At 39.4% G+C, this 24,282-nt stretch overlaps 1 protein-coding gene across 1 annotated transcript in view; it reads left to right on the top strand.

Annotated features, from left to right (window-relative positions):
* Window positions 1-24,282, top strand: part of BIO2 (Radical SAM superfamily protein) — a 51,483-nt gene that overhangs the window by 24,978 nt on the left and 2,223 nt on the right. The window contains exons 4-5 of the mRNA XM_010260294.3: window positions 9,298-9,503; window positions 17,113-17,252. Coding sequence (XP_010258596.1) covers window positions 9,298-9,503; window positions 17,113-17,252 — 346 coding nt within the window. The remainder of the gene's footprint in view (window positions 1-9,297; window positions 9,504-17,112; window positions 17,253-24,282) is intronic.

The following is a 24,282-nucleotide window of genomic DNA, read 5'->3' as shown; positions in this document are numbered from 1 at the left end:
CTAGTACGTTGACCTGATATAAATTTGAGTCAAACTGGACCGGTCCAGGTTCATTATTCACTTAATTTGAGCTATGTACATCAACTTAAGTGCTAGAACTTTCTATAATAATTGTTAAAAGGGTAAAATGGGCAATGGCAAAATATACAAGAAAGTTCTAGAAAGTGGGGAGTCAAAAACCTTATAAATGGGGGCCCACAATAGACCCATTAGGGGGCAGCAAACCTAGATTTTCTCTCTCCTTTTCTCTCTGTCTCTCTTAGGTTCTCTGCAATTACTGTCCTACTCTCCCACTGTCCCTCGAACTTTCAGAGTTTGACCAGCATATTGGAATCCACCTTGTTTACATTTGGTAAATGGTTGGTGGGGGGGTCATGGGGTGGGAGATGGGCTATCCCTCTTTGTGTAGCCTTTTGGAGCAAAAAAAGAAGAGGGATCTTGCATTCATAATAACACTACTCCTATGTTTTAAATATGGTCTTTGCAATTTCATCTTCAGAAAACCATTATTCTCAACCCCCATGGAAATTGACCACTTCCCCCTCCCCCCTTAATAGTAATATAAACTTTCTGAACTTAGATATTAGTATCATGTCTGAATCAACTACAAATTCTTAGAGTCCCCGTTTTTATTGAAACAACATAGTTTGGTAGTCTCGTATAAGGGACCTCGCAACATCGCCACTGTCAAGTACATAGATATATAACTGGGGCCTGATCTTCCATGAAATCTCTTCAAACATATGGGGGCTGATCTTTCATGAAAACTCTTCAGAATTCTGGAGACTAATCTTTCAAAAATTCTTCAGAATCAATTCTTAAAAATAGTCTAATTTTGGTAGCTTCATCCCTTAGATATCACCCCCAAAATGAGGGATAATGATTGATAACAAAGGTCAAAATCGCTGACCCAAGTGCTATGTAATGACAAATTTTCCCTCATTGTTAAGCAAGAGAGTTAATGTGAGAGAGTGTATATACATTTAAGGATTTGAGGGAGAGACAGTTTGAGAGCATGGTGAAGGTTATCTCGTAGAGTCGATAGAATCTCTCATTGAGATCTTTCCCTACACATGAGTATCACAGAGAGTCGGCCTTGCAAAACTAAAAAGGAGCCCTTTTGGGGTGATGGAGGCCCATCCCAAGGCCCATCTCACCCCTAGGGGCGGCAGCTCCTAGGATAAGGTCAAGAGTCCAAGATAAGTCAAGAAAGGATAATAGGATAATTCAAGATCCATTAAGACTCTCCCAAGACTCCAAGACTTATCAAGAATCCAAGATTATCAAGACTCTTCCAAGATTAGCAAGAATTCAAGACTCCAATCAAGATCCAACAAAGACTCCAAGAAGCATCAAGAAATCCAAGACTCCCAGATTCATGTCCAACCCAGACGATAGCAGTCGCAACTCACCCCGTGACGGAGATCAGGGGTTCCCAGCTGTTTGGAGAGCAATCGAAGAGCAGCGTACAGCCACACGTAACATTGAACGGCAGTTGGCAGAGGTGACTGAACAACTGCAAACCTTGTTACGGGAGGTTGTCCCACGAATCCGGGAAAATCCACAGCAGATCGCAGGAGACGACCACGAAAGACCACCCGTCGCTACTGCGTCCCGACGCCCAGTTCTTGACGACGACAGTGATGACGATTTCAAATTTGGTGGTGCTCCAGTTCTTCCCGGCAACGATAGAAACGGTAGAAATTGGCACAATCAAGGTAATTTCAACCCCCGTAGGAATAATGATGAATTTAAACTCAAGGTAGATATTCCTACTTTTAGTGGAGATCTTGGTATAGAGGGACTTCTGGATTGGATCACAGAAGTTGATAGGTTCTTTGATTACATGGAAATACCAGAGGAACGAAGGGTAAAATTAGTAGCTTTCCGATTAAAGGGAGGCACATCTGTTTGGTGGGAACGGATGAGAGAGACCCGGATGAGAGAAGGAAGGGGTCCTGTTCGAACCTAGAGGCGCATGAAACAATTAATCAGAGGTAGATTTTTACCTCCCGACTATGAACAATATATGTTTGAATCTTATCAGAGGTGTGCATAGGGTTCTCGTAGTGTTAATGAATATACATCTGAAATTTTGAGATTAGTTGAAAGAAATCAATTATCTGAATGTGATAACTAGTAGGCAGCCCGTTATCTAAGCGGTTTAAGACCGTGTATTAGAGATAAAATTGGGGTACAGATGGTTCTTAGTGTGCAGGAAGCAAGGAACCTAGCCTTGAAAGCAGAATTAATGTTCCAGGGCAGGGCACGCAGTGATAATTATCGCCGGTACAGCGGGAGCGACAACAGACCGGCAACTGTCGATGGGAACAAATCAGTTCCGGCAGTACAACCTTCTCACCCGGAAAGTACAAGTAACGCCAGTAAGACTACTACAGGAGGACATACTCGAGGTAATCCTTCCAACCCTCCTAAACCCAATAACCCTTATGCAAGGCCTGCTCCTATTAAATGTTTTAAATGTAATGAGGTTGGACATTAGATCCAGTGACTGTCCCAGGAGGAAGGCAGTTAATATGGTAGAAAGGGAGGAGGAAGAAGATATTGTGGAGGAAGTATATTGTGGACCTGATGGGGAGGATGAAGAGGGTCCATATGAACATGAGGAGTATACTTGTGTGGTAAGAAAATTAATGTTGTCTCAGAAAAATAAGGATACTTCTCAAAGGCACAGATTATTTCGTACCAGATGTACTGTCAAGGGAAAATTATTTAATTTAATTATTGACAGTGGTAGTCAGGAAAATATTATTTGCAGAGATGTCATCCAACAATTACAGCTGATTCTTGAAAAACATCCCAACCCATACACAATTGGGTAGATCAAGGAAGGAGGCGGCGTACGAGTGGAAGAACGCTGCAAGGTACCTTTTTCAATTGGTAAGTACCATGATGAAGCATATTGTGATATTGTAGATGCTTGCCATATTTTGTTAGGGAGGCCTTGGCAATTTGATACAGATGCAAGGCACATGGGTAGGAAGAATACCTACTAACTTGAAAAAGAAGGTACACGTTATACTTTGTTACCTATAGCAGAAAAAAATATTACAAATACTCCAAAGGCACATGAGAAAAATTTCTTTACCATCACCCATCATCATGCTGAATTTGTTAAAGAATGTAAGGATACTCATGAGATACATTTGTTAGTAGTAAAAGGAGAAGATGTTAATGGAGAAAATACAATTCCAGCTGAAATACAGGGACTACTGGATGGATTTAATGATGTAGTTCCAGAGGAGTTACCAAATGAACTCCCTCCCATGAGAGATATACAACACCATATTGATTTTGTTCCAGGTGCTAGTCTACCTAACCTCCCACATTACAGGATGAGTCCTAAGGAGAATGAAATTTTACGAGAAAAGGTAGAAGAATTATTGAAAAAGGGACACATTCAAATCAGCATGAGTCCTTGTGCAGTACCTGCCTTATTAACACCTAAGAAGGATGGCAGTTGGAGGATGTGTGTCGACAGCAGGGCCATTAACAAGATCACCATTGGGTACAAATTTCCCATTCCTAGGCTGGACGACATGCTGGATCAATTAAGCGGAGCTGTAGTTTTATCAAAAATAGATCTCAGGAGTGGATATCATCAAATCAGGATCCGTCCCGGAGATGAATGGAAGACAGCCTTCAAGACTAGAGATGGCTTGTTCGAGTGGTTGGTCATGCCCTTTGGACTAACCAACGCACCCAGCACTTTCATGAGGCTGATGAACCAAGTATTGCGCCCCTTCATTGGTAAATTTGTGGTAGTCTATTTTGATGATATTTTGATATACAACAAGTCTATCACTGAGCATGTGGGACATATTAGGGAGGTTCTGAAAACATTGAGGGAAAATAAATTATATGCTAATTTGAAGAAATGCATCTTTATGAATGATAATTTATTATTCCTGGGATTTATTATAAGCAAGGATGGTGTGAAAGTAGATGAGGAAAAGGTGAAAGCCATTAGGGAGTGGCCGACCCCATCCACTGTCACAGATGTCAGGCGATTTCATGGGTTGGCAACCTTCTATAGGCATTTTATTAAGAATTTTAGTAGTATCATGGCTCCCATTACTGAATGCTTGAAAAAGGGGAAATTTCAATGGGGAGAAGAACAAGAGCAAAGTTTTGCTCTCATAAAAGAAAAGTTATGTACTGCTCCTGTTCTTGCCTTATTCGAAGTTGAATGTGACGCCAGTGGAGTTGGCATAGGGGCTGTATTGTCCCAAGAGAAAAGACCCATTGCTTTCTTTAGTGAAAAATTATGTGAAGCCAGGAGAAAGTGGTCTACTTATGACAAGGAATTTTATGCTGTGATAAGAGCCTTGAAAATATGGGAACACTACTTAATTGCAAAAGAATTTGTTCTCTATACTGGCCACCAGGCCCTAAAATATCTTAGTGGGTAAAGGCAATTAAGGAGTGATTTACATGCCAGATGGTCTGCTTTCCTAGACAAGTTCCCATATAAAATTGTGTATAAGACAGGACAACAAAATAAAGTGGCTGATGCACTTAGTAGGCGTGTAGCTCTCATCAAGACCCTCAGCGTTGAGATTGTGGGTTTTGAGTGCCTAAAAGACTTATATGCCCAAGATGAAGACTTCCAACAGGTATGGGAGAAATGTGTGAATAAGCAGTCAGCAGAAGACTTCTTTATTTATGACGGGTTCCTTATGAAAGGGGAACAACTGTGTATCCCTTGCACCTCCCTCCGCGAAAAGATCATCAGGGATTTGCATGGGAGTGGACTAGCAGGACACTTGGGAAGGGACAAAACAATAGAAGCTGTTAAGGGGCGATATTACTGGCCGAAATTGAGAAGGGACGTGTCTACCATCGTAAGCAGGTGCTATGTTTGTCAGACAACTAAGGGACAAACCCAGAACACAGGTCTCTACATGCCTCTACCCGTTCCTACTGCTATATGGGAAGACTTATCCATGGATTTTGTGCTAGGCTTGCCAAAGACCCAGAGGAACATGGACTCCGTCTTCGTGGTGGTTGATAGGTTCTCAAAAATGTCTCACTTCCTCCCATGCAAGAAAACAACAGATGCATCCGCAACAACCAAATTATTTTTCAGGGAGATTGTTCGTTTACATGGGGTACCCAAGACCATCACTTCAGATCGTGACACACGGTTCCTCAGTCACTTTTGGATGACCCTGTGGAGGTTGTTTGATTCAACACTTAATTTCAGTAGTACAGCCCATCCGCATACATATGGACAAACAAAAGTGGTAAATCGAACCTTAGGGAATTTAATTCACAGCATATGCCAGGAACGGCCGGAACAGTGGGACTTCGCCATAGCCCAGGTTGAGTTCGCCTATAACAATGCAGTGCATAGTTCTACAGGCAGATCCCCATTCTCCATCGTGTACATGAAGGTCCCTAACCATGCACTAGATTTAGTGAAACTACCCAAGGTACCCAGCGCCAGTATCTCAGCAGAACAGATGGCAGAACAAATCCGGTCCGTCCAAGACGCCGTGAAGCAGAAGTTAGAGCAATCCAACGCCAAGTACAAGATGGCCGCAGACAAACACCGCCGACCTCAAGTGTTTGATGTAGGTGATGAGGTTATGGTCTTCTTAAGGAAGGAAAGAATTCCCGTAGGTACCTACAACAAGTTGAAGCCTCGGAAGTATGGTCCATACAAGATCGTGAAGAAGATTAATGATAATGCCTATATAGTGGACCTACCAGATCATATGGGTATATCCAAGACCTTCAACGTTGCTGACCTTCACTGGTACCTGCCAGAGATAACACTTGCCTATCCTCATCACGACTCGGGGTCGAGTTCTCTCCAAGTGGGGGAGAATGATGGAGGCCCATCCCAAGGCCCATCTCACCCCTAGGGGCAGCAGCTCCTAGGATAAGGTCAAGAGTCCAAGATAAGTCAAGAAAGGATAATAGGATAATTCAAGATCCATTAAGACTCTCCCAAGACTCCAAGACTTATCAAGAATCCAAGATTATCAAGACTCTTCCAAGATTAGCAAGAATTCAAGACTCCAATCAAGATCCAACAAAGACTCCAAGAAGCATCAAGAAATCCAAGACTCCCAGATTCATGCATAAGGGGAGCCAGGGAGATCGGACGGTGGAAGATCAAGCCCAAGAATTCCAAGAGGGTTCGACCTTATCAAGACAGCCCAAGAGGATCAAGATCAAGATCAAGACTCATGTTCTTTCCTAGTTCTTTTACAATTCCCAAGTGTATTATAAATACTGCTATTTTCCCAAAGTTATTCATCAATTCATACTTCAAATTTTCAGAATTTCTTCAAGTTCTCCTTCCTATTTTCGCCACCTTTTCTCTCTCCTAGAGAAATCGGTGTTTTTCGCTAGGTGCTAGCGAACGCCCGGTGCTTGCATAGCCAGCCCCGGTTCTCATTGCTTCCACGCTGCGTCATGGGGACTCGCAGTATTGCATTAGTACTTACTACTTAGTAGGAGAAAAAATGTGATCTCACTAGATTGAGCAAGATCTAGTGACAAAGGATCTCATGGGTCGAGGATAATATGACCTCGTTGAGCTATGTGAGATTCAAAACATAAATCCAGTATGATATTGCTAAGCGGAGTCCCGTTGTGACTTCACATCAGAAGATCTTGTGAAAGATTAACTAAGTACTTAAGAGTATGATTGGAGCAAAGCACACGATTGCATTAGGGAAACCATGATCAGCTGTATTTGACGTTCGTATAGACACGACCTTGTGGTCCTTGAGGAAACATTTGTGTGGGAGGAAAAGGTGGGATTTGCTTCCTGCATGTATGTTTCTTTTGTTTTCTTTTTTAAAAGGTAAGGTAAGAATTTTATTGATGATGGATGAAAAGGATTACAACATCTCCCTGGTGCACCTCACCAGAGAGAAATACAAGTTATAAATTCCACAGAGATTGAGAGTAAAGTATCTGAAACACATTCTGATGCTTAAGCTCAGGTGTTACAGATATCCAAGAGACAAGCTTGTTCACAGTTAGCTGGATTAGGTCCTCTGTGCTTCTCACTTTGTTACAGAAAATTCGATTTTTTCTCTCAGACCATATAGACGCTAAACCAGGCGCCAGAATGGTCTTCCAAAGCAGCTTCCCCTTTTTCTTCAGACCAAAGGTTGCTTTTTAAATTGGAAATTGCTCATGGGATGTTGGGCGTCTCTCTAGCTTTCAGGTGTTGCTGTTGTAGGAATGCCACCACCGAGGATGTTAATCATCTTTTCGTGGGGAGGGGGGCGTCTTGCAAGAAAGGTGTGGTCTCAGTTTAGTAGCATCATGGATGTGGAGTTTTGATGAGTCCATTCGTATACTGCTCACTATGTGGTTAGATATAGCTAAAGACTCAAATAATCAATGGGCTTGAATGGCTGGTTTACTTGATTGCTTCATTACTTGGGAGATTTTGAAGGATAGAAATATGTGAATGTAGGGGAATTACCAATTTTCAGAGTGAACCATTTGGGTGTTAGAGCGTTGGTTTTAGGAGATTGGCTCTTTGAGACAGTTTTCAATCTCTCTCATGGAATCAGAGTTTGTCTATGCACTGCTTGGAAGTTGCTATTCAGCCTTATTGAGGAACCATTTTGAGGGTGGTTCTCGTTACTCATGTGCCTTTGGATTACATGAAACTAAATGTTGATGGAGCTTCATGTGTCTGTCCAGGGTTGTTAGGTGGAGGGGGAGTCCTTACTGATGCTAGAAATAATTTTTTCTGCATTCTACAACTGCTATGGGGAAGATCTAATCTTTTGACTGAAACTGATGTGTTGGTGGATTGTTTGGATATGGTGAGATCGCTGGGCATATCAAAGGTGGTGGTGGAAACTGACTCCAAAGTTTTATTTAATATAATTATACAGTCAGCTTCATTACCTTAGCGGTTATGGTATTGACATGAGTGTATTTTGGATTTTCAAAGCTACATGGATATTGAATTCCGCCACATTTAAAGAGAAGCTAACCAAGTGGTAGACTGTCTTTCTAAATTAGGCTGTGACAATGGTGAAAAAGGTTTCTTCTTCAACTGTTGGCTTGTTCTTCCACGTCTGCTTCAAGCTCTTCTTTGGGCTGATGGGCATGGTATTCCTTGCACATTCAGTGATTGTCTTGGTTCTCGCAGACTCTCTAGTCCTGTTTTTATTATCTGGAGGTCTGCTGTATAGTTTTTCTAGAGGGGTAAGGCTTTTACATCCCCCTCCTAGGTTTATTGTTTGATTTTATGGTGGCCACACCCATAGTTTTCAAGGCGCGAAGGTGAGGCTAGGCGACAGGGGGGCGCCTAGTTGCCTAGGTGGGTGCCTAGATGTCGCCTAGGCGGTTGATTTTTTTATGTAGAAAACATAGATCCTAGGGTAGTTTCCTAGGTACCATGACCATATTTCCTTGATAATTATTCATAATAGTAGTAGTAGTAGTAGTAGAAAATGTGTTTTAAGTTCTGCCTTATTGGTTCAGGTTTTAAAGTCTTTGGGGGTTTAATAGTGCCTATTTTATAATTATAATGTCAAAAAATAAATAATCAAAAAGTATTTTATAATACATAGTACAAAACTGTTTGGCGATTAGGTGAGGTGAGCCTCAAAGGGTGCTTTGTTGCCTAGGCGTCGCCTTAACAACTATGGCCACACCTTGTCACCTACACTTGGAGTAAACTTTGGAGTTAAAAAAATATAGAGATCTGAAATTAAGGTGAAGGTGCCAGTTAGCTCCCTGGTAAGATTCCTGCAGGTTGGAGCAGAGACCTGGGATTCAATCCTGCCTTCATTGGGGTTGGGGAGTTTGGGGCATGCACTACTCCTGTGATGTAAGCTCTTTGCCCAGGGGAAAAAGCAACAACAAAATTTTAACTGTAGGTAAAAAGGCTCTATATTGGTATTAGGTATACTAGACTGAATAATTAGTAAATTTAGTAAATTCAGCAGCATTGGGTTCCTCAGCTAACATTGCTTTTTATTTTTCCAGATAATAAAGATTTTTATAGACAAAAAGGAGAACTCCCCCTTCCCACCCAGAAAGGATCACAGTCAACATAGAAAGCATCCCCCAACAGAAACACTGACAAACCAACATGCATAAAATAAAAACTCCACTCAGCTAACATGCTTGAGTCATGCTTATGTAATAAATCCTGGGTGCTTAAATTACTTCTTCCAGTTCCACTGGTTGTGTGCTATGTATTTTGAGGTTACAAACTAGAGTTACAAGGTATGGCCTGCAATGTTTAAATTCTAACCTATGTGTGTAGTATTTGTCATGTGCCAGGGATATGGGCATGGAAGTCTGCTGCACATTGGGCATGCTAGAAAAGCAGCAAGCAATGGAACTTAAGAAGGCAGGGCTTACAGCTTACAATCATAACCTTGATACCTCAAGGGAGTATTACTCTAAAATCATAACCACAAGGTCTTACGATGAACGCCTTAAAACTCTTGATCATGTTCGTGAAGCAGGGATCAGTGTCTGTTCAGGTATTTCAGAAGACATAAAAACCCTTAAACCATTATTTTATTATAAGTGATTGGGGCAATGCTCAAAAAAAAAAAAAAGATTTAGCACGAGTCAGATTGTTGCTTAGAGAAGAAAATGCTTATTTAAGCTGTCTACTTTCTGAAATATAATGTTACCTGGAGAGAAGGATTATCATTTTTTTTTGTGGAAAATGAAGCAAAATAATGTATCTTTTTTCTTTATCAAGCCTATGACACATTGACATCATGAATAATGTCTGATCCTTGATTTGGGACTGGATTTCTAATTCTAGTGATGACATAAATTGATGGTACTACTTGGGTAGAAATGGTGGCTTTTGCGAGTTGCCACAGAGGAATTAGTTACATTTTAATTAAGGAAATAGTAGAGAAATAATTTAGAGTTGGGGGTAAATAATTAGGTTTTAGGGTTTGACAATATGATCTAAAGAAAAGGAGTTAGCTGACAGTGACAAATCAACACACTTAAAAGAAGCAGGCTATAAGGAAAACAAGATTTAGATCTTGGGATCCACTGATTGCTGTCAACTACAAATCAGTCAAGCTGAAGTTATCAAAGAAAATATTTGAAGATTACCCTAACTTAGTGCAAAACATTTTAAATAATGAAAGTACTTCCCTACATTGAAATCAAACAAACTTTTGGTACAATTTGGGGTACAAAGAAAAATTAAGATTATTTTAAGGCATTGGATTGAATAAAGTATATGTTGATTATTATTTGAGATAGGCAATGTTGTTTGATAGTCCAAGACCAGAAGAAATGGATTTACCCACTAAATTTGTTTTTGATAGATAAAACATCACATTTTCATTAAATCAAAGACAGATTACATGAACTGTTCCTTGGAAAGGTACGGGGTTCCACCTCTCCAAACAGAAAACACATAAGCTAAAGAAAAAAGTACACGAGTGCTGATACAAAATTACAGTTGAGTGCAGAACAATGTTTCCCTATTTGTCCCTTGTTTTGCCAAGACATCAGCAAAAAGCATTAGCTGATCTCCCCACCCACTGTATTATTTCAGACATATTCTTTGTCAGCGATTTAAATTTCTTTAGCTCCTTCTTGTAACACCATGTGACATCCTCTGGATTATTTAACCATTCCATCACAAAAAGACGCATAATTCTGACACCACATGACATCCTCTGGATTATTTAACCATTCCAGCCACTAAAAGACACCACGTGACATTCTTTAGCTCATTCTTTGTCATCCATAAAAGACACATAATTCTGACATCTCCCACTTGGCCTAAAGATCATTTTTGATTATTCTGGATATATTTCCCTATCGTGACTACCCAACAATACAGGAGGTAGTGCTTTAAAGTGCCCCAAGGTCTCACTTGGAAGTAAATTGTATAGTGGTGATTTTCCCTTCCTAAACTATTTTTTTCAAGTAATAATATCTAGTTTTAATGCACTTTTATTTTTTAATGAAAGTAATGGTCCTTAGTTATAAAAATAGTTTCCTCCTTGTCACAAGATAATGCAATGGGTTCTGTTTTATTTTGCACAGCTTGTGATTCTCTTGCTAAGTTTTTAATGAAGATTGTTTCATTTGTTGCTTTTGATACTGCTGTATCTTCTACTTCTCCATGAAATTGATCCTTCCCCAAATGTAAAGATAAATCCAATGGTAGATTCTCTTTTATCCATGTTGCCTTGCTAATCTGTGTTTGCATTACATTGTATTTTTGAATTTATTAATATGACATCAAGTCATTAATACTTTTGGATGTTCTATCTATTAAGCATGTCAACAATAAAGTATAGGTTTAGACAGGTACTGACACTTTGTTTATGAGGCTTCCTTCAGCTGAACATACCCAACCATTCTTGGGGAGATTATTCTTGATGTCACTTATCTCATCAATTACATGTTGAGCATGTTTTATAGTTATCTAGCCATACATCGAATAACGTTTACTTCTTCACCTCTATTCCCCATTCCTTGATGTTTGGGTGTAAGTGTTTTGTCCAAAATTTGGCACCTACTGGTATGCTAAATCTTTTCCTTGTTTCTTTATTGGGTATCCCTTCTCATACAAAAGATGCAAGTGTTGTTATGGACCTATATCCCAAAAAGTCTTTATATCCATCGATGTAACCTTTCTTGAGTCTCATCCATGTTTTCTTCTCTCCTCAAGGGCAAAAATTAGTAATATTGAGGAGAGACAAGTTCATTTATAGATACCCATTGTTGTGTCAATGCGTTAGCCTAAGTTGCATGTATATACTCATGGCCATAAGGGTTGGCCTCTGCCTCTAACTATGGAGCCCGATTCTCATATGGTAAATCCTGATCTTATCCCTAATGATCTTGATCTTCTCATTGCTACTACAAAGGTACTGGATCATGTATATAGCACCCTGTAGCTCATTTCAGCTGTGTTATTTTAGCTTCTTCATATCCTGATTTGTGTCTATTGTGTATAGTATATCTATTCCTAAGTGTTGCAAAGGCCCTGAGATCTTCTAAGAGAAAAAAACACTATGTTAGAAAAAATTGATGCCCTTCACAAAGACCAGACACGGGAGTGAGTTCATTTTCCAGAAGGGAAACAAACATGTGGGGTGTAAATGGAGTCTCTTATAAAGCATCTAGTAGCATTGGGTTGATGGTTCAGAGGTTCAGTTGAAAGATACAAGGCTAGACTAATTGCAAGAGGATTTAGGCAGATGTATGGGGTTGATTATATTGAAAATTTTGCACTTGTGGCCAAAAAGAAGTAAATAACTCCATAAGAATCTTTTTCCCTTGTGGCAACTTCTCTTTGCATTTTCATCAATTAAGAATTTAAGATATCAAGAATGCATTCCTTAATGATGATGATCTAGAAAAAGTCTATTTGGTTAGGCCTCTAGGTGTTCAGCTCCAAGGCTTTGAGAAGGTGTGCTGTTTGAAGAAATCTTTATATGGCCTATAACAATCACCAAGAGCATGGTTTGACAAGTTTAGTAAGGTAGTCCATCAAGTGGGTTACAAACATTGGTTAGGCCTCTAGGTGTTCAGCTCCAAGGCTTTGAGAAGGTGTGCTGTTTGAAGAAATCTTTATATGGCCTATAACAATCACCAAGAGCATGGCTTGACAAGTTTAGTAAGGTAGTCCATCAAGTTGGTTACAAACATTGCTGAGCATATCACACTGTATTTATGTAGAGGGATTGGAACCATATAGCAGCCTTGGTTGTATATGTTGTGACAATATTATTATTACTGGAATTCAGGACATGGAAGCTAAAAGTGTACTTAGCATCTCAATTTGAAGTCAAGGACTTGGCATATTTTTTCCCAAGGTAATAATACATCTTGGATCTTTTCAAAGACACAGGAAAATAGGGTTATAAACTAGCTGATACTCCCATTGATCTCAACCATAGACTTGGGGAAAATAATGGTTAGATAATAACCAGATGTCAAGCTATTTGAACATTTACTTGGGAGGCTATTGTATTTATCCATGGCATGTCTATACATTGCTTATCTTGTAGGTGTTTAATTCATTTGTTTACCCCAGACATCACATTTAACTGCAATTGAATGTATGCTTAAGTATTCAAAGAAGCGCCCTAGAAAAGGACTCTTTTCTCCAAGCATGGGATCATAAGGTTGAAGTATATATGGATGTTGATTGAGCTGGCTTAATAGATGATAATATCTACTACTGGTTTGTACACATTTTGTAGGTAGGAACTAGGTGACATGGAGAATAAGGAGCAAACTGAAGTGGTCAGTTCAAGTGCAAAGGATGAATAAAGGGGCCATGGAACAGGGTCATGTAAATGATACCTTTTTGTGTGTGTGTGTGTGTGAATAAAGTGGGTTTTGATGTACCTCCTGTACTTCTTGGCCTTGGCTCCTCCCATGGCTACTAGTTCTCTTTGGTCTCTAATCCTCAACTGTGTGCATGCATGCAGATAAAATGGGTTTTGATGTACCTCATGTACCTCTTGGCCTTGGCTTCTCTCATGACTACTAGTCTACTAGTTCTCTGAGGTCTCTAAACCTCAAATATTCTGAACTTATTAGGGACAATCAAGAAAGAAACACCAAGCCTTTCTACAAAATGTAAGAAGCAGAAAAACTATCAAGAAGCTAGGCTCACTGCTTTGGAGCTATTTCTGGTTATTGGTTTATGGTAGATATTATGGTTACATCCTTACCAGAGCATGGTTGTTATATATTGAGATTTGTTCAACTGAAACTCTCTAAGAATGATGCCAACCACCCAAAAGATTATAGGCCTATTAGTCTGGTGACAAACATCTATAAAATTCTGGCTAAAGTGCTCTCGTTGAGGATCAAAACAGTCCTCCCTTCTATCATTAGTGAAACCCATGGGGCTTTCATTCAAGGGCAACAAATAACATATAAGATCTTAATTGCGAATGAGTGTGTGGAGGAAATGAAAAGGTCTAGGAAGAGAGGTTTCATTTGTAAATTGGATCTTGAAAAGGCCTATGATTTGGTGGACTGGGTGTTTCTATTAGAGGTTATGCGAAACTGTGGATTTGGGGGCAAGTGGTTTTGTTGGATTTTTGGTGTATCAGTACTTGCCACTACTCTATTCTAGTAAATGGTATGGTGAGGGGCTTTTTTCCAGCTTGCAGGGGTGTCAGGCAAGGGGATCTCCACTCTCACCCTTACTTTTTACCTTAGTAGCCAATGTAATTAGTAGGATCATTACTAAGGCTAACAGTGAAGATGCCATTAGGGGTTGGAGAATAGGGAGACACCAAGTCCCTGTCACCCACCTTCAAGTTTGCAGATGACCTAATGATCTTTTGTGAAGGAGGTTTTAGCGAAAAGGTAGCAAACCTAAAGGAGCTAATCAAAGGATTTGAAAGTATTTCTAATTTGAGAATAAATTTGGAAAAGAGCTGCATAGCGGGTATAAATTTGGAGGTAGGGGAGGTCGAGGCTATTGCGGAGTGTCTTGAATGTTCCACCTCTGCTTGGCCTATGTCATATTTAGGGCTTCCTTTAGGGGCAAATCCTAAGGAGAGTAGATTTTGGACCCTAGTGATAGAAAAGTTTGAGAAGAGATTAGCCTCATGGAAGAGGAATTATGTCTCTTTAGGAGGGAGAATTACCCTAATAAGAGCTACCTTGGCTAACTTACCTACCTATTTTTTGTCTGTTTTTAGGATACCAGTTAGGGAAGCTAGGAAACTGGAGAAGTTGATGAGATATTTCTTATGGGATCCAGGACAAGAAAAAAAGGATCACTTGGTTAATTGGGAAATTGTGTGCAGAAGTAAAGAAGAGGGGGGTTTGGGACTTAGGAGGGTAACTAGAAAAAATCAAGCTCTGTTAGGGAAATGGTTGTGGCGATGGCCATTGGAAAGAGAGAGGTTGTGGCATGAGGTGGTGGGAAGCATTCATGGGAGGTCAGAGAATGGATGGGATGCTGGTGTATCAAGGCAAGCTAACCTAGCAGCACCTTGGAAGGCCATTCACAACACCCTTCCTCAATTCCTCAAATTTTCAGGTATGAAGTTTGTTTTGGCAACACTATTCATTTTTGGGAGGATATTTGGGTAGGAGACACACCTTTAAAGGATCTGTTCCCTTCGCTATTTTTTTGTTTCTTTGTACAAAAAAGAGGTGGTCTCAAAATTTGTCTCACCTTTGGGAACACCCTTAGATCCTACTTGGGATTTTGGGTTTCGTAGGGGACTTAGGGATGATGAAATTGAATCTCTTTTTGTCTTGCTTGGTTGTCTTAATCAGGTTTGTTTGGATCCCTCCAAGCCAGATAAGAGGGTATGGACTCCTAGACCCAATGAAACCTTCACTTGTGCTTCTTTCTTTAAGTCCATCTCTCAACTTTCTACACACCAACCCTTTCTGTCAAAAGAAATTTGGTGTAGGCCAATTCCCCAAAAAATTATGGCGTTTTGTTGGGAATCCATGGGAAAGTAAACACTCTAGATAACCTACAAAAGAGAAGACCTTTCCTCTGTATTTCTCCTAATTGGTGTATCCTCTATAGAGTTCACGGTGAGGATTGTTACCACCTATTTTAATATCTTGTCCCTTTTCTGCAGTTGGCTACTTTCGTTGTTTGGGAGTAGTTGGAGTCTACCAGCAGAAGCTCACATGCTCTTCAACCATTCTACCTTTTATTGGCCTACAACAATAGGGAGAATTATGTTGAGATGTGCTCGTGCTACCTTGATTTGGACTCTTTGGGAAGAAAGGAATATTAGAATTTTTCAATAAAAGGAAAGGAGCAGTTGGGAATTGAAAGATTGTGTGTTAAATAGGGCAATACTTTGGCTGAGGACCTTGGAAATCTTTCATCAATTCTCCTTTAATGACCTTTGGAGAAATTGGTCAACAGTAGCGAAGTGTTCATCTCTAAAGGACAAATCAATTACAAGCTGGTCTCCTCCATCCGAAGGCTCACTGAAGTTGAACCTTGATGGAAGTAGCATGGGTAATCCAGGATTATCCGGAATGGGGGGTGCTTTGAGAAATGAGAAGGGAGAGATTTTGTTGCTCTACTCAGGTCCCTCGGGAATTGGGGACTCCATCAGGGCAGAACTTTTAGCTGTTGTACAAGGGGTGCAATTTGCAAACCAGCTGGGGGTACAACACCCAACAATCTAGGGGGATTCCAAAGTTGTGGTGGGTTGGTTGAAAAATCCTTAAGAGGCTATGTGGTGTTACAAGAATGAAATGAAGAAATTTAGTTGGTTGACAAGGAATATGTTGGTCACTGTACTTTGGGTGGGGAGATCAGCAAATACTTTGTTAGATGTGCTAGCTAAGCAAGGTGTAAATAGGGAAGAATTCTTTTGGGTTCAGTTGCGATTCTTGCTTTTCTTTCCTAGTTTACTTGTAAGATTCAAGGAGGGGTTGCAGCTCGCACCTCTCCCTGGGATGTTGTATGAACTCACACTAAATCTGCTTCTGAATTAATAAATTTATTATCATTCATCAAAAAAAAAAAGGATTTGAAACAATGAAGATGTTGCCACTACCATTTTGCTGAGAGCTACAAAGTTGAAAGATCTGCCGCTGTGTTGTGACTCATAGGTTTCCAGGTATGTAGGCACTCCTTTCTCCCCTCTTGAGTTTCAGCTCCAAGATCTGAATTAACCTAGGATTCTGCAAGTCTGCTGTTGTGTTGTGGGTTTCCAGGTATATAAACCTCGATTTTCTCCCTTCTATGCATGAACGGTTGCACTAGAAACTGACAATCTTTCTTTTTCACTCTTTGTTGCTACATGCCAATGGATACATCTGATCTTTCATTTTCACTTTCCTGGTGTAAAATATGCTTCCCTTTTTCTATATCCTTGCGTTTCTTTTTTGTTAGAATATGTTGACACTGGTTTCAAAGTATTTTATTTAAAAGCTAGAATATTGGATATTTTGTGTATTGGCCAATTTGGTCCACATTGACCAAAACAATACACGTGAACCGTTGTTTTTTGTATTTTTAAAACTCACTTGAACATGTCTTGTTTTGGTCTTGACACTGGAATATGTTGGTTGACATTTCTGACATATCTCAACTTCTGAAACCATAGGTATTGTCAACTCATTTGCCCTAAACTCTGTTGACAGGAGGAATAATAGGACTTGGAGAAGCGGAGGAGGACCGAGTTGGTTTATTGCACACATTAGCAACACTTCCAGCACACCCTGAGAGTGTTCCAATCAACTCACTGGTTGCAGTCAAAGGGACACCTCTTCAAGACCAAAAGGTAAATGTTTTTATAGGTCTTTTCACTGTATTTATCTTGTCTTTGTTGATGCTGCTTGTTTAACTAGTGTTTGCTTATACATTCCTATTATCTAAATTATTTCCCTGAATTCAACTGAAAGTATTGTGTTCTAGAAATTTTTAGGCTCTTTAGATCATAACAATATTTTTAGGTTGTGATGCATGAACTTTCAAATATTAGATTTGCTAATTACATAAGGAAGGTGCAAAAACAGTGGGTGTATCTTTGTTGTTTAACAAAGGTTTTGAAAATATTATTAGTACTGTTTAGTTTCTCAAAATCTCATAATCCAATAGATAATACGACCAGGGTTTTTATAGTTGATATAAATTGTTGTGGTAAGGCTTTATTATGCTCAGTTGAGATTTCTTTTTCAGAAGTACTTTTATTAGAAAACCAGAATATATAGCAATACAAGCAACCTAGGGAGAGGTGTGAAATTCACCTTATCAAAAAAAATCTACATATTACATTTAGCTTGAAGTCAACCATTCCATTAACCAATCTTCTCTTCCAAAGTACATTCATTGTTATGTTACTGGTAAGCCATTTAACCTTCTTGAGTTCAACCCTACATTCCTAAATAACAGTCTCCAGATTTTGTAGCCATCCCACTACTTTTTGAAATCTCCTTACACAATTAGTCTGTTCAAATTTAAGTCTCTAGCTATCTGTAATCGTTGAACCACTGCCATAAGTTAAGCCCTAATTGAGTCTTCCACACCCACTGGACCTGGAAATTGAGCAATGGCATGTCCTCAGTTCCTAGACACTCCTCTAAGTCTAGAAGGATCTGGATTTCCAAGGCTGCACCCACCGAATCATAATAGTTGAGGTTCGGGTAACTGGTGGGAAAGGGTTTAGCATTTGCATAGCTTAAGGATGGGAGGAGAGAATAGGGAGATTCGGCAACAACTGACGATTGACAGACCAAGGTTCAAATAATTTTGGTGGGAAAAGCTGATGATTGATGGATTGATGGACTGAGGTTCAAATATCTCCTTTGACCGTTTGTTCATCACCAATGGAAGGAGAGACTAGTCTCCAGTCTCTTAGTCTTTTCGTCATTGTAGAAGGCCATAGGAATTTCTGATTTTTTGCCACTGCAGCAATGACCAACAAATGAGGTTGGGTTTGCACTAGATCTCTCTTTGGTCTTTTTGCCATTGCAGAACAAGGCCAAAGGATATTTTGTTTTTTCTGCAATTGCACTATTGCAGAGATGGTTGATTATGGGGTTTGAGATCTGGTGCAAATCCATATCTGTGTTAATTATATTCCTCTATATTGATGGGATTTCATACTTCCATATCCATTTTCCCAAAACTTTCTGCAGTACCATGGCTGAGAGCCTATATTCTGACATTAGAGATATTTGACCACTGTGCAGAACCCACACCTGGGTACTGTAGCTGGACTAGAAACCCTATTCTCCCAAACCTTTCTGCTGGTAATAACAACAAAAGAAAAGGTAGTCTTAGAGTGAGATTGATATGCCTCTGCCATTTGAGTCTGTAAAGGAGGTCGTCCGCCGCTTTGGTGGTAGTAGTGCTTGGATCTTCCTTACAAGTAGGGCTGGCAATTTTGACCCAACTCATTTGGTCCATCCAACCCACCCATGCCCACCTATGCTAGTGGCGGATCAATATGGGTTGAATGGCCCATTAGGATTAGGGGAAAAGGGTGAGGGTGGGGTTGGGTCGAGGGTACCCATTAGGGTCAGGACAAAGGGTCAGGGTGGGTTGGGTCAAGGATGCATCAACTGAGGGATTTAGGGTTTATTTTAGTATTCGAAAGTAATCGAGAAGGTTTCTCCTTCTCGGACTCTTTGACATCTGAAGATTCATTGTCACTCTCCCAAGGACTTTGTTGAGAAGATTAAACGTTTAGATTATGAAGAAGTGATGGCCGACTTGAATGAGCATCCAGACCTGACTTGAATGAACACCATTGAGCTGCTGGTAGTTGTAAAGGCCGAATTTGAGAAGTATGGGAGAGGTATGACTAGTGTATCCACTCTATTTAGTTCCTAATATTTTCTTTTTGGTCATGATAAAAACACTGTACCTGATGGCTCTTTTGCCCCAATTTCTAGAAAGGGAGATAATGAGACTATAGATTACCTTACCCTCACCTTTGTTCATGTCCTTAAACTCCACACTAACCTTTTGTCTACAAGTAACCTGAATATATCTATAAACTGTTGTACAAGTGTATAACCTTTTTCCCTTATTGCATTTTCTTAGGACCTACAGTTTTGAAAGGTGATTAGGAGTGGCCATGAGTTGAATGGAATATACTTTCTAGATGTTTGTGAGTGAAGCCAAGGATAGCTCTTGAGAATTGCTTTTGGTGTGCCTTTAGAGTCCATCAGTTGTATTGTGTTATGTCATTTATGGTTAGGTCATTTATCTTTTTCCTCTATGAGTCATTTTTTTTCAAAGTTGTTTAAAGAAGTTAGTGTATCAAGTTACATTGTGAATCGAGTGAATTCTCAAAGCATTGTAAAAACAATTATCCTCTGAGTATTAAAAGATCTACATTTCCTTTCCAGTATCACTTGGATATATTTGGTGCGCTCATGTGATGAAATTCCAAAGATTGTGAGACAATTTCATGAATTTTTTTTACCCAGTTTGACACATCAAAATATTCCAGTCATATAATGTTAAGAAATATTTTGAGAAAAGTCTTGTTTCTTACCTTTGATGATTTTGGGGTTCACCAAAGCTCTTGTGCGCACGCTCCACAACTGAATGGAGCTGTTGAATGCAAAAACCATTTTATTATTGAAGTAGTCATATGCATCCTCTTTGCCTCACATGTTCTGAAAATTTGGGGGCAGGCTATTATTACAACAACTTATACGGTATGGCATTTAGAGTCTTGGGTTTCAAATATCCCTTTAGTCTGCTTTTTCCCAACACAGATTTTTTCTCTTCCCCTTCGTCTCTTGGTTGCACATGCTATGTCCCTATTCCTAGCTCCTAAACACAAATTTGAACCAAAGGCCCGCAAATGGTTTTTTTTGTTGATTATGCCTCCACATAGAAGAGTTACTGTTGTTTTGATCTTGTTAGTGGCACTCAATTCGTTTCTATGGATGTCTTTTTTGTATAGTCTATTCCCTTTTATGGTCTTTCTTCTTAGGGGGAGAATTCTTTTGAGTTATTTGATCTTCCTTTTCTTGTCCCAATTGAGTCCATTGATGATCACTCTCCTGTTGAGTCATCTTTTCTTCTTAACTCTCTATTCCAGCTCCACCGCTGCATCCAAATGCTCCCTCCTTTGTGACTCCTCCTATCCTTCAAAGGTGGTAGTAGTGGCGAAGGCACAAGAATGAGCATATTGTTTCCACTTCTACATTTGAGCTTCCTAGACTTCCAAGTGTTGAGCCATACCTTTGCAACCTACTTTGCTGACCTTGATATCCTCATTGCTATAAGAAAACGTAAAAGAAAATGCATTGCATATTGCATTTCAAAGTATCTATCTTATAGGTTGCTCTCTCCATCCTATTATTCCTGCTTAGCATCTGTTTCTTCTTAGTCTATTCCTAAATCTGTATCAGAAGAACTATCGAATCTGAAGGCAAGGAGCCTGTTAGGTGCAAATGAGTTTATACCATAAAGTATCATGTAGATGGGTCAATTGAAAGGTTTAAAGCCTGCTTAGTTACTAAGGGGTATACACAAATGTATGAACTAGACTACATGGAGACATTTACCCTAGTTGATAAGATGACTTCTGTGAGAGTTTTGTTATCCTTGGCAGCTAATTTTCATTGGCCACTCCCTGGATGCATTGAAAAGAGATGTAGGGCAAGGCATGTAAACTGAATAAATCACTTTATGGCCTTAGGAGTTTGAAATGCTCAAGGCTGCTCTTATTCAATTTGGCATTTGGCAATACCTAGATATGGTCTGACAATACCCTCTTTGTGATGATGAGAGATAGACTGGTTACTTTTCTGATTGTCTATGTTGATGACATTGTTGTTATTGGTGATGATATGTAGGAGGTTAAAAGTTGCAAACATTTTCTTAATACTAAATTTGAAATTAAAGATTTGGGGGATCTAGGGTACTTCTTGGGGTTGAAGTTTCTCATTGGGACAGGTAATGTTAGGGTGAAACCAGCTACCTCATCCATTGATTTGAATCATAAGTTGTCCAACTTCTGATGGAGAGCTACTTGCGGATAGGAGTGTCCCAGAGTTTTTTTTTGGGGAAGTTGTGCCTATGTATGATTCACCCTAGCATTTCTTATGCAATTAGTGTCATCAGCCAGTTTATGCATGATTCTAGGTTTACACATGTGGCTGTAGTAGAGAGAATTTTGAACTACTTAAAGGGTACACTAGGAAAAGGTATCCTTTTTGCAAAGCATGATCACATAAATTTGGAGGCCTAATACAGATGCAGACTGTAAGTTGTATTTGATGACAAGGGTCTACATCTGGGTATTGTACTATGGTAGCTGGAAATATGGTTTTGGGGAGTAACAAGAAACTGTCGGTGGTTGCCAGGTCATTAACTGAAGTAGAACATAGTCATGGATTATGGTGTATCAGAATTGGTGTGACTATGGTCTCTAATGGAGGAGATGGGTGTTGAATATGACAAGTCACAAATGTTGTATTGTGATAATTAGGTGACCATTAACATAGCACATAATCCTATCCAACATGACTGAATGAACTATATTGGGGTTGGCAGACACTTCCATCAAAGAAAGAGTGGCATCTGGGGAAGTTTGCCTACCCTTCAGTGCATCTGAAGAGCAGCTAGCTGATGTACTTAACAAGGGGAGTTCCTAAAGCAAAATTACAGCGGTATGTTAGGAAGTTGAACATGATTGGCATCTATGCTCAGCTTGAGGGGGAGTGTATAAATATTGGCTGGATGGACCCTAGTTACTTTTAAGCAAGTATTCTTATCTTTTTGAGTTAATGGGCCTGTTAGCCTCTTTTACTTTATGTTTATAGGCAGTTGCCTTGTTAAGAGTATTCTTGTTAATTTGGTGTCTTTTTCCATCTTCTCCTCGTCTTCTTGTACTGATTTCTTCCTTTCTTTTGCTGTTTTCTTGATTAAATACACACATATTGCTGGTGTAAATTTTCTTCCATAGTTTTCAAGGCGTCTATGCGATTTTGGGCAACACTAGGGGCACCTAGTCGCCTAGTCGCCTAGGCGATAAAAAATTTATAATATAAAAAACTGACTTTTGGCTAGTTTCCTAGTTTTACATTCAGCATGTATGTTAATTGAAAAAATAGCAATTCTCTTAATTAAGAACATTAAATTTCCTCAAAAAATGTGGCAAATCATCACATCTAAAAGATATAAATCTTTTACATATATTAATTTCATTATTTTCAAAAATAATACTACTATAATAAGTATTTAATAGAGCAAATTCATATTAATTAGCAGCTAAAGAAAGTTATTAACTTTATATGATAAATATTCAAGATGGAAAGTAAAATAGAAAAAAACAACAAGGATGGAGTTTCTGTTTTATTTAATTAGAGGGAGAATAGAAAAAAAGAACTTTATTATTCTATTCTTTCTTTTCTTTCTTTCTTTCTTTTTCTCTTCTCAAAACCCTTTTATCTTTTAAATTTCAATAGTAAAACATTAAAACAAAGTAAAATCGATATATATATTTATATATAGCATATAATAAAATGTATTAACACATACATTATTAAGATACAACAATATAAATGATATTATAAAAGGCGCCCGCCTTGTCATTTTTGTGCTTAGGTGGGCGCCTAGTCGCCTGGAAGGGGCGCCTAGTTGCTAAAAGTCAAGGTGTTTGGGCGAGGTGCCCAGCCAAGGGCCCTAGTCGCCTAGGCGACGCCTTGACAACTATGTTTTCTTCTATCAGCTTTGCTCTTCTTCTCCCCTTGTGTTCCTTTTTTTTTTACAACCATGGGTATGGCTGTGACATTTGATGTTATTATCAATGACTTCCCCGAGAAGATTAGAACTTTAGGTTATGAGGAGGTGGTGGATGACTTGAACGAGCATCCAGACCTGTGTCACAAGAGTATTGCTAATCCTTTACTAAGAAGATTACCACTCAGTATATCTGGTGCAGAGGCGGGAGCTTTGAGTGTGACATCATCCTTCCAGAGTTTACAATGCTTTTGGGTGTTTGCAACTGGAGCATAGATTTTTGAAGTATGGTGCAAGCTGTTCCGAAAATGAGTTGTGCCTTTGGCAGCTAGCAGATTGTTTGGTTGCTTTGAAGAGCATCAAGGAGTGTGGATTCAAGAAAACACTTATAATGTGTCAGTGAGCTCTCACATTCGTCACAACTTGAGGGAAATTTATTGTTACTTCGAAAGATGTTATGTTTCTCAATATTCCATATTCAGGGACATGTTATTTGGGGCCATGCTCAATTGAGGGTAATTGGTCCAAAGATGGAGAGGGACATAGACAATGAGTTGATGGAGGAGATTGATGATTCAAGCTACTAATTTCCTTTCAGTCTATCTACTGGTTTCCCAGTCTGTAGAGTGTAGAGGCAGCGAAGCTCTGCATTTGGCCAAATTTTTAGTCTGCCTGATGTCAAAGTTTTTATTCCTTGGTCCTCAAGTTGTGGTTGGAAACACTATTCTGTTTACTTAGGCATTTCTATTATGAATCAGACCAGTTGTTAGGCTTGTAAAGATGCTGCAAAAGGTTACTGCAAAGTGCCTTCTTGACTTGTTGGATACAAGGACTGCCTTCCGTAGAAGTTCTTACCTTGAGGTTGTGTTTGGAAGTGACAATTCATATTCAGTCAGAATAGAAGATAAGAACACTAGAATTGAGTGGGTGGATTGGAAAAGTGCAACACTAGCATTGTTGGGAGGCAAACAGAATTACTATATGTACCGCCCTAATTGAATGTATCAGCAGTTCAGGTTGGACATGTTTGGCCCCATTAGGGAGAGCTAGTACAAGAAGTTGTTTGTCTCTCTTGCGAAAAAGCTGATAGATGTATTGCCTAG

This window comes from Nelumbo nucifera, chromosome 7, assembly GCF_055504915.1.
Source record: "Nelumbo nucifera cultivar China Antique chromosome 7, China Antique-T2T, whole genome shotgun sequence".
Taxonomy (NCBI): Eukaryota; Viridiplantae; Streptophyta; class Magnoliopsida; order Proteales; family Nelumbonaceae; genus Nelumbo; species Nelumbo nucifera.
Note: the sequence above shows the minus strand (reverse complement) of the source record. Positions and strands in the feature narration are given on the sequence as shown.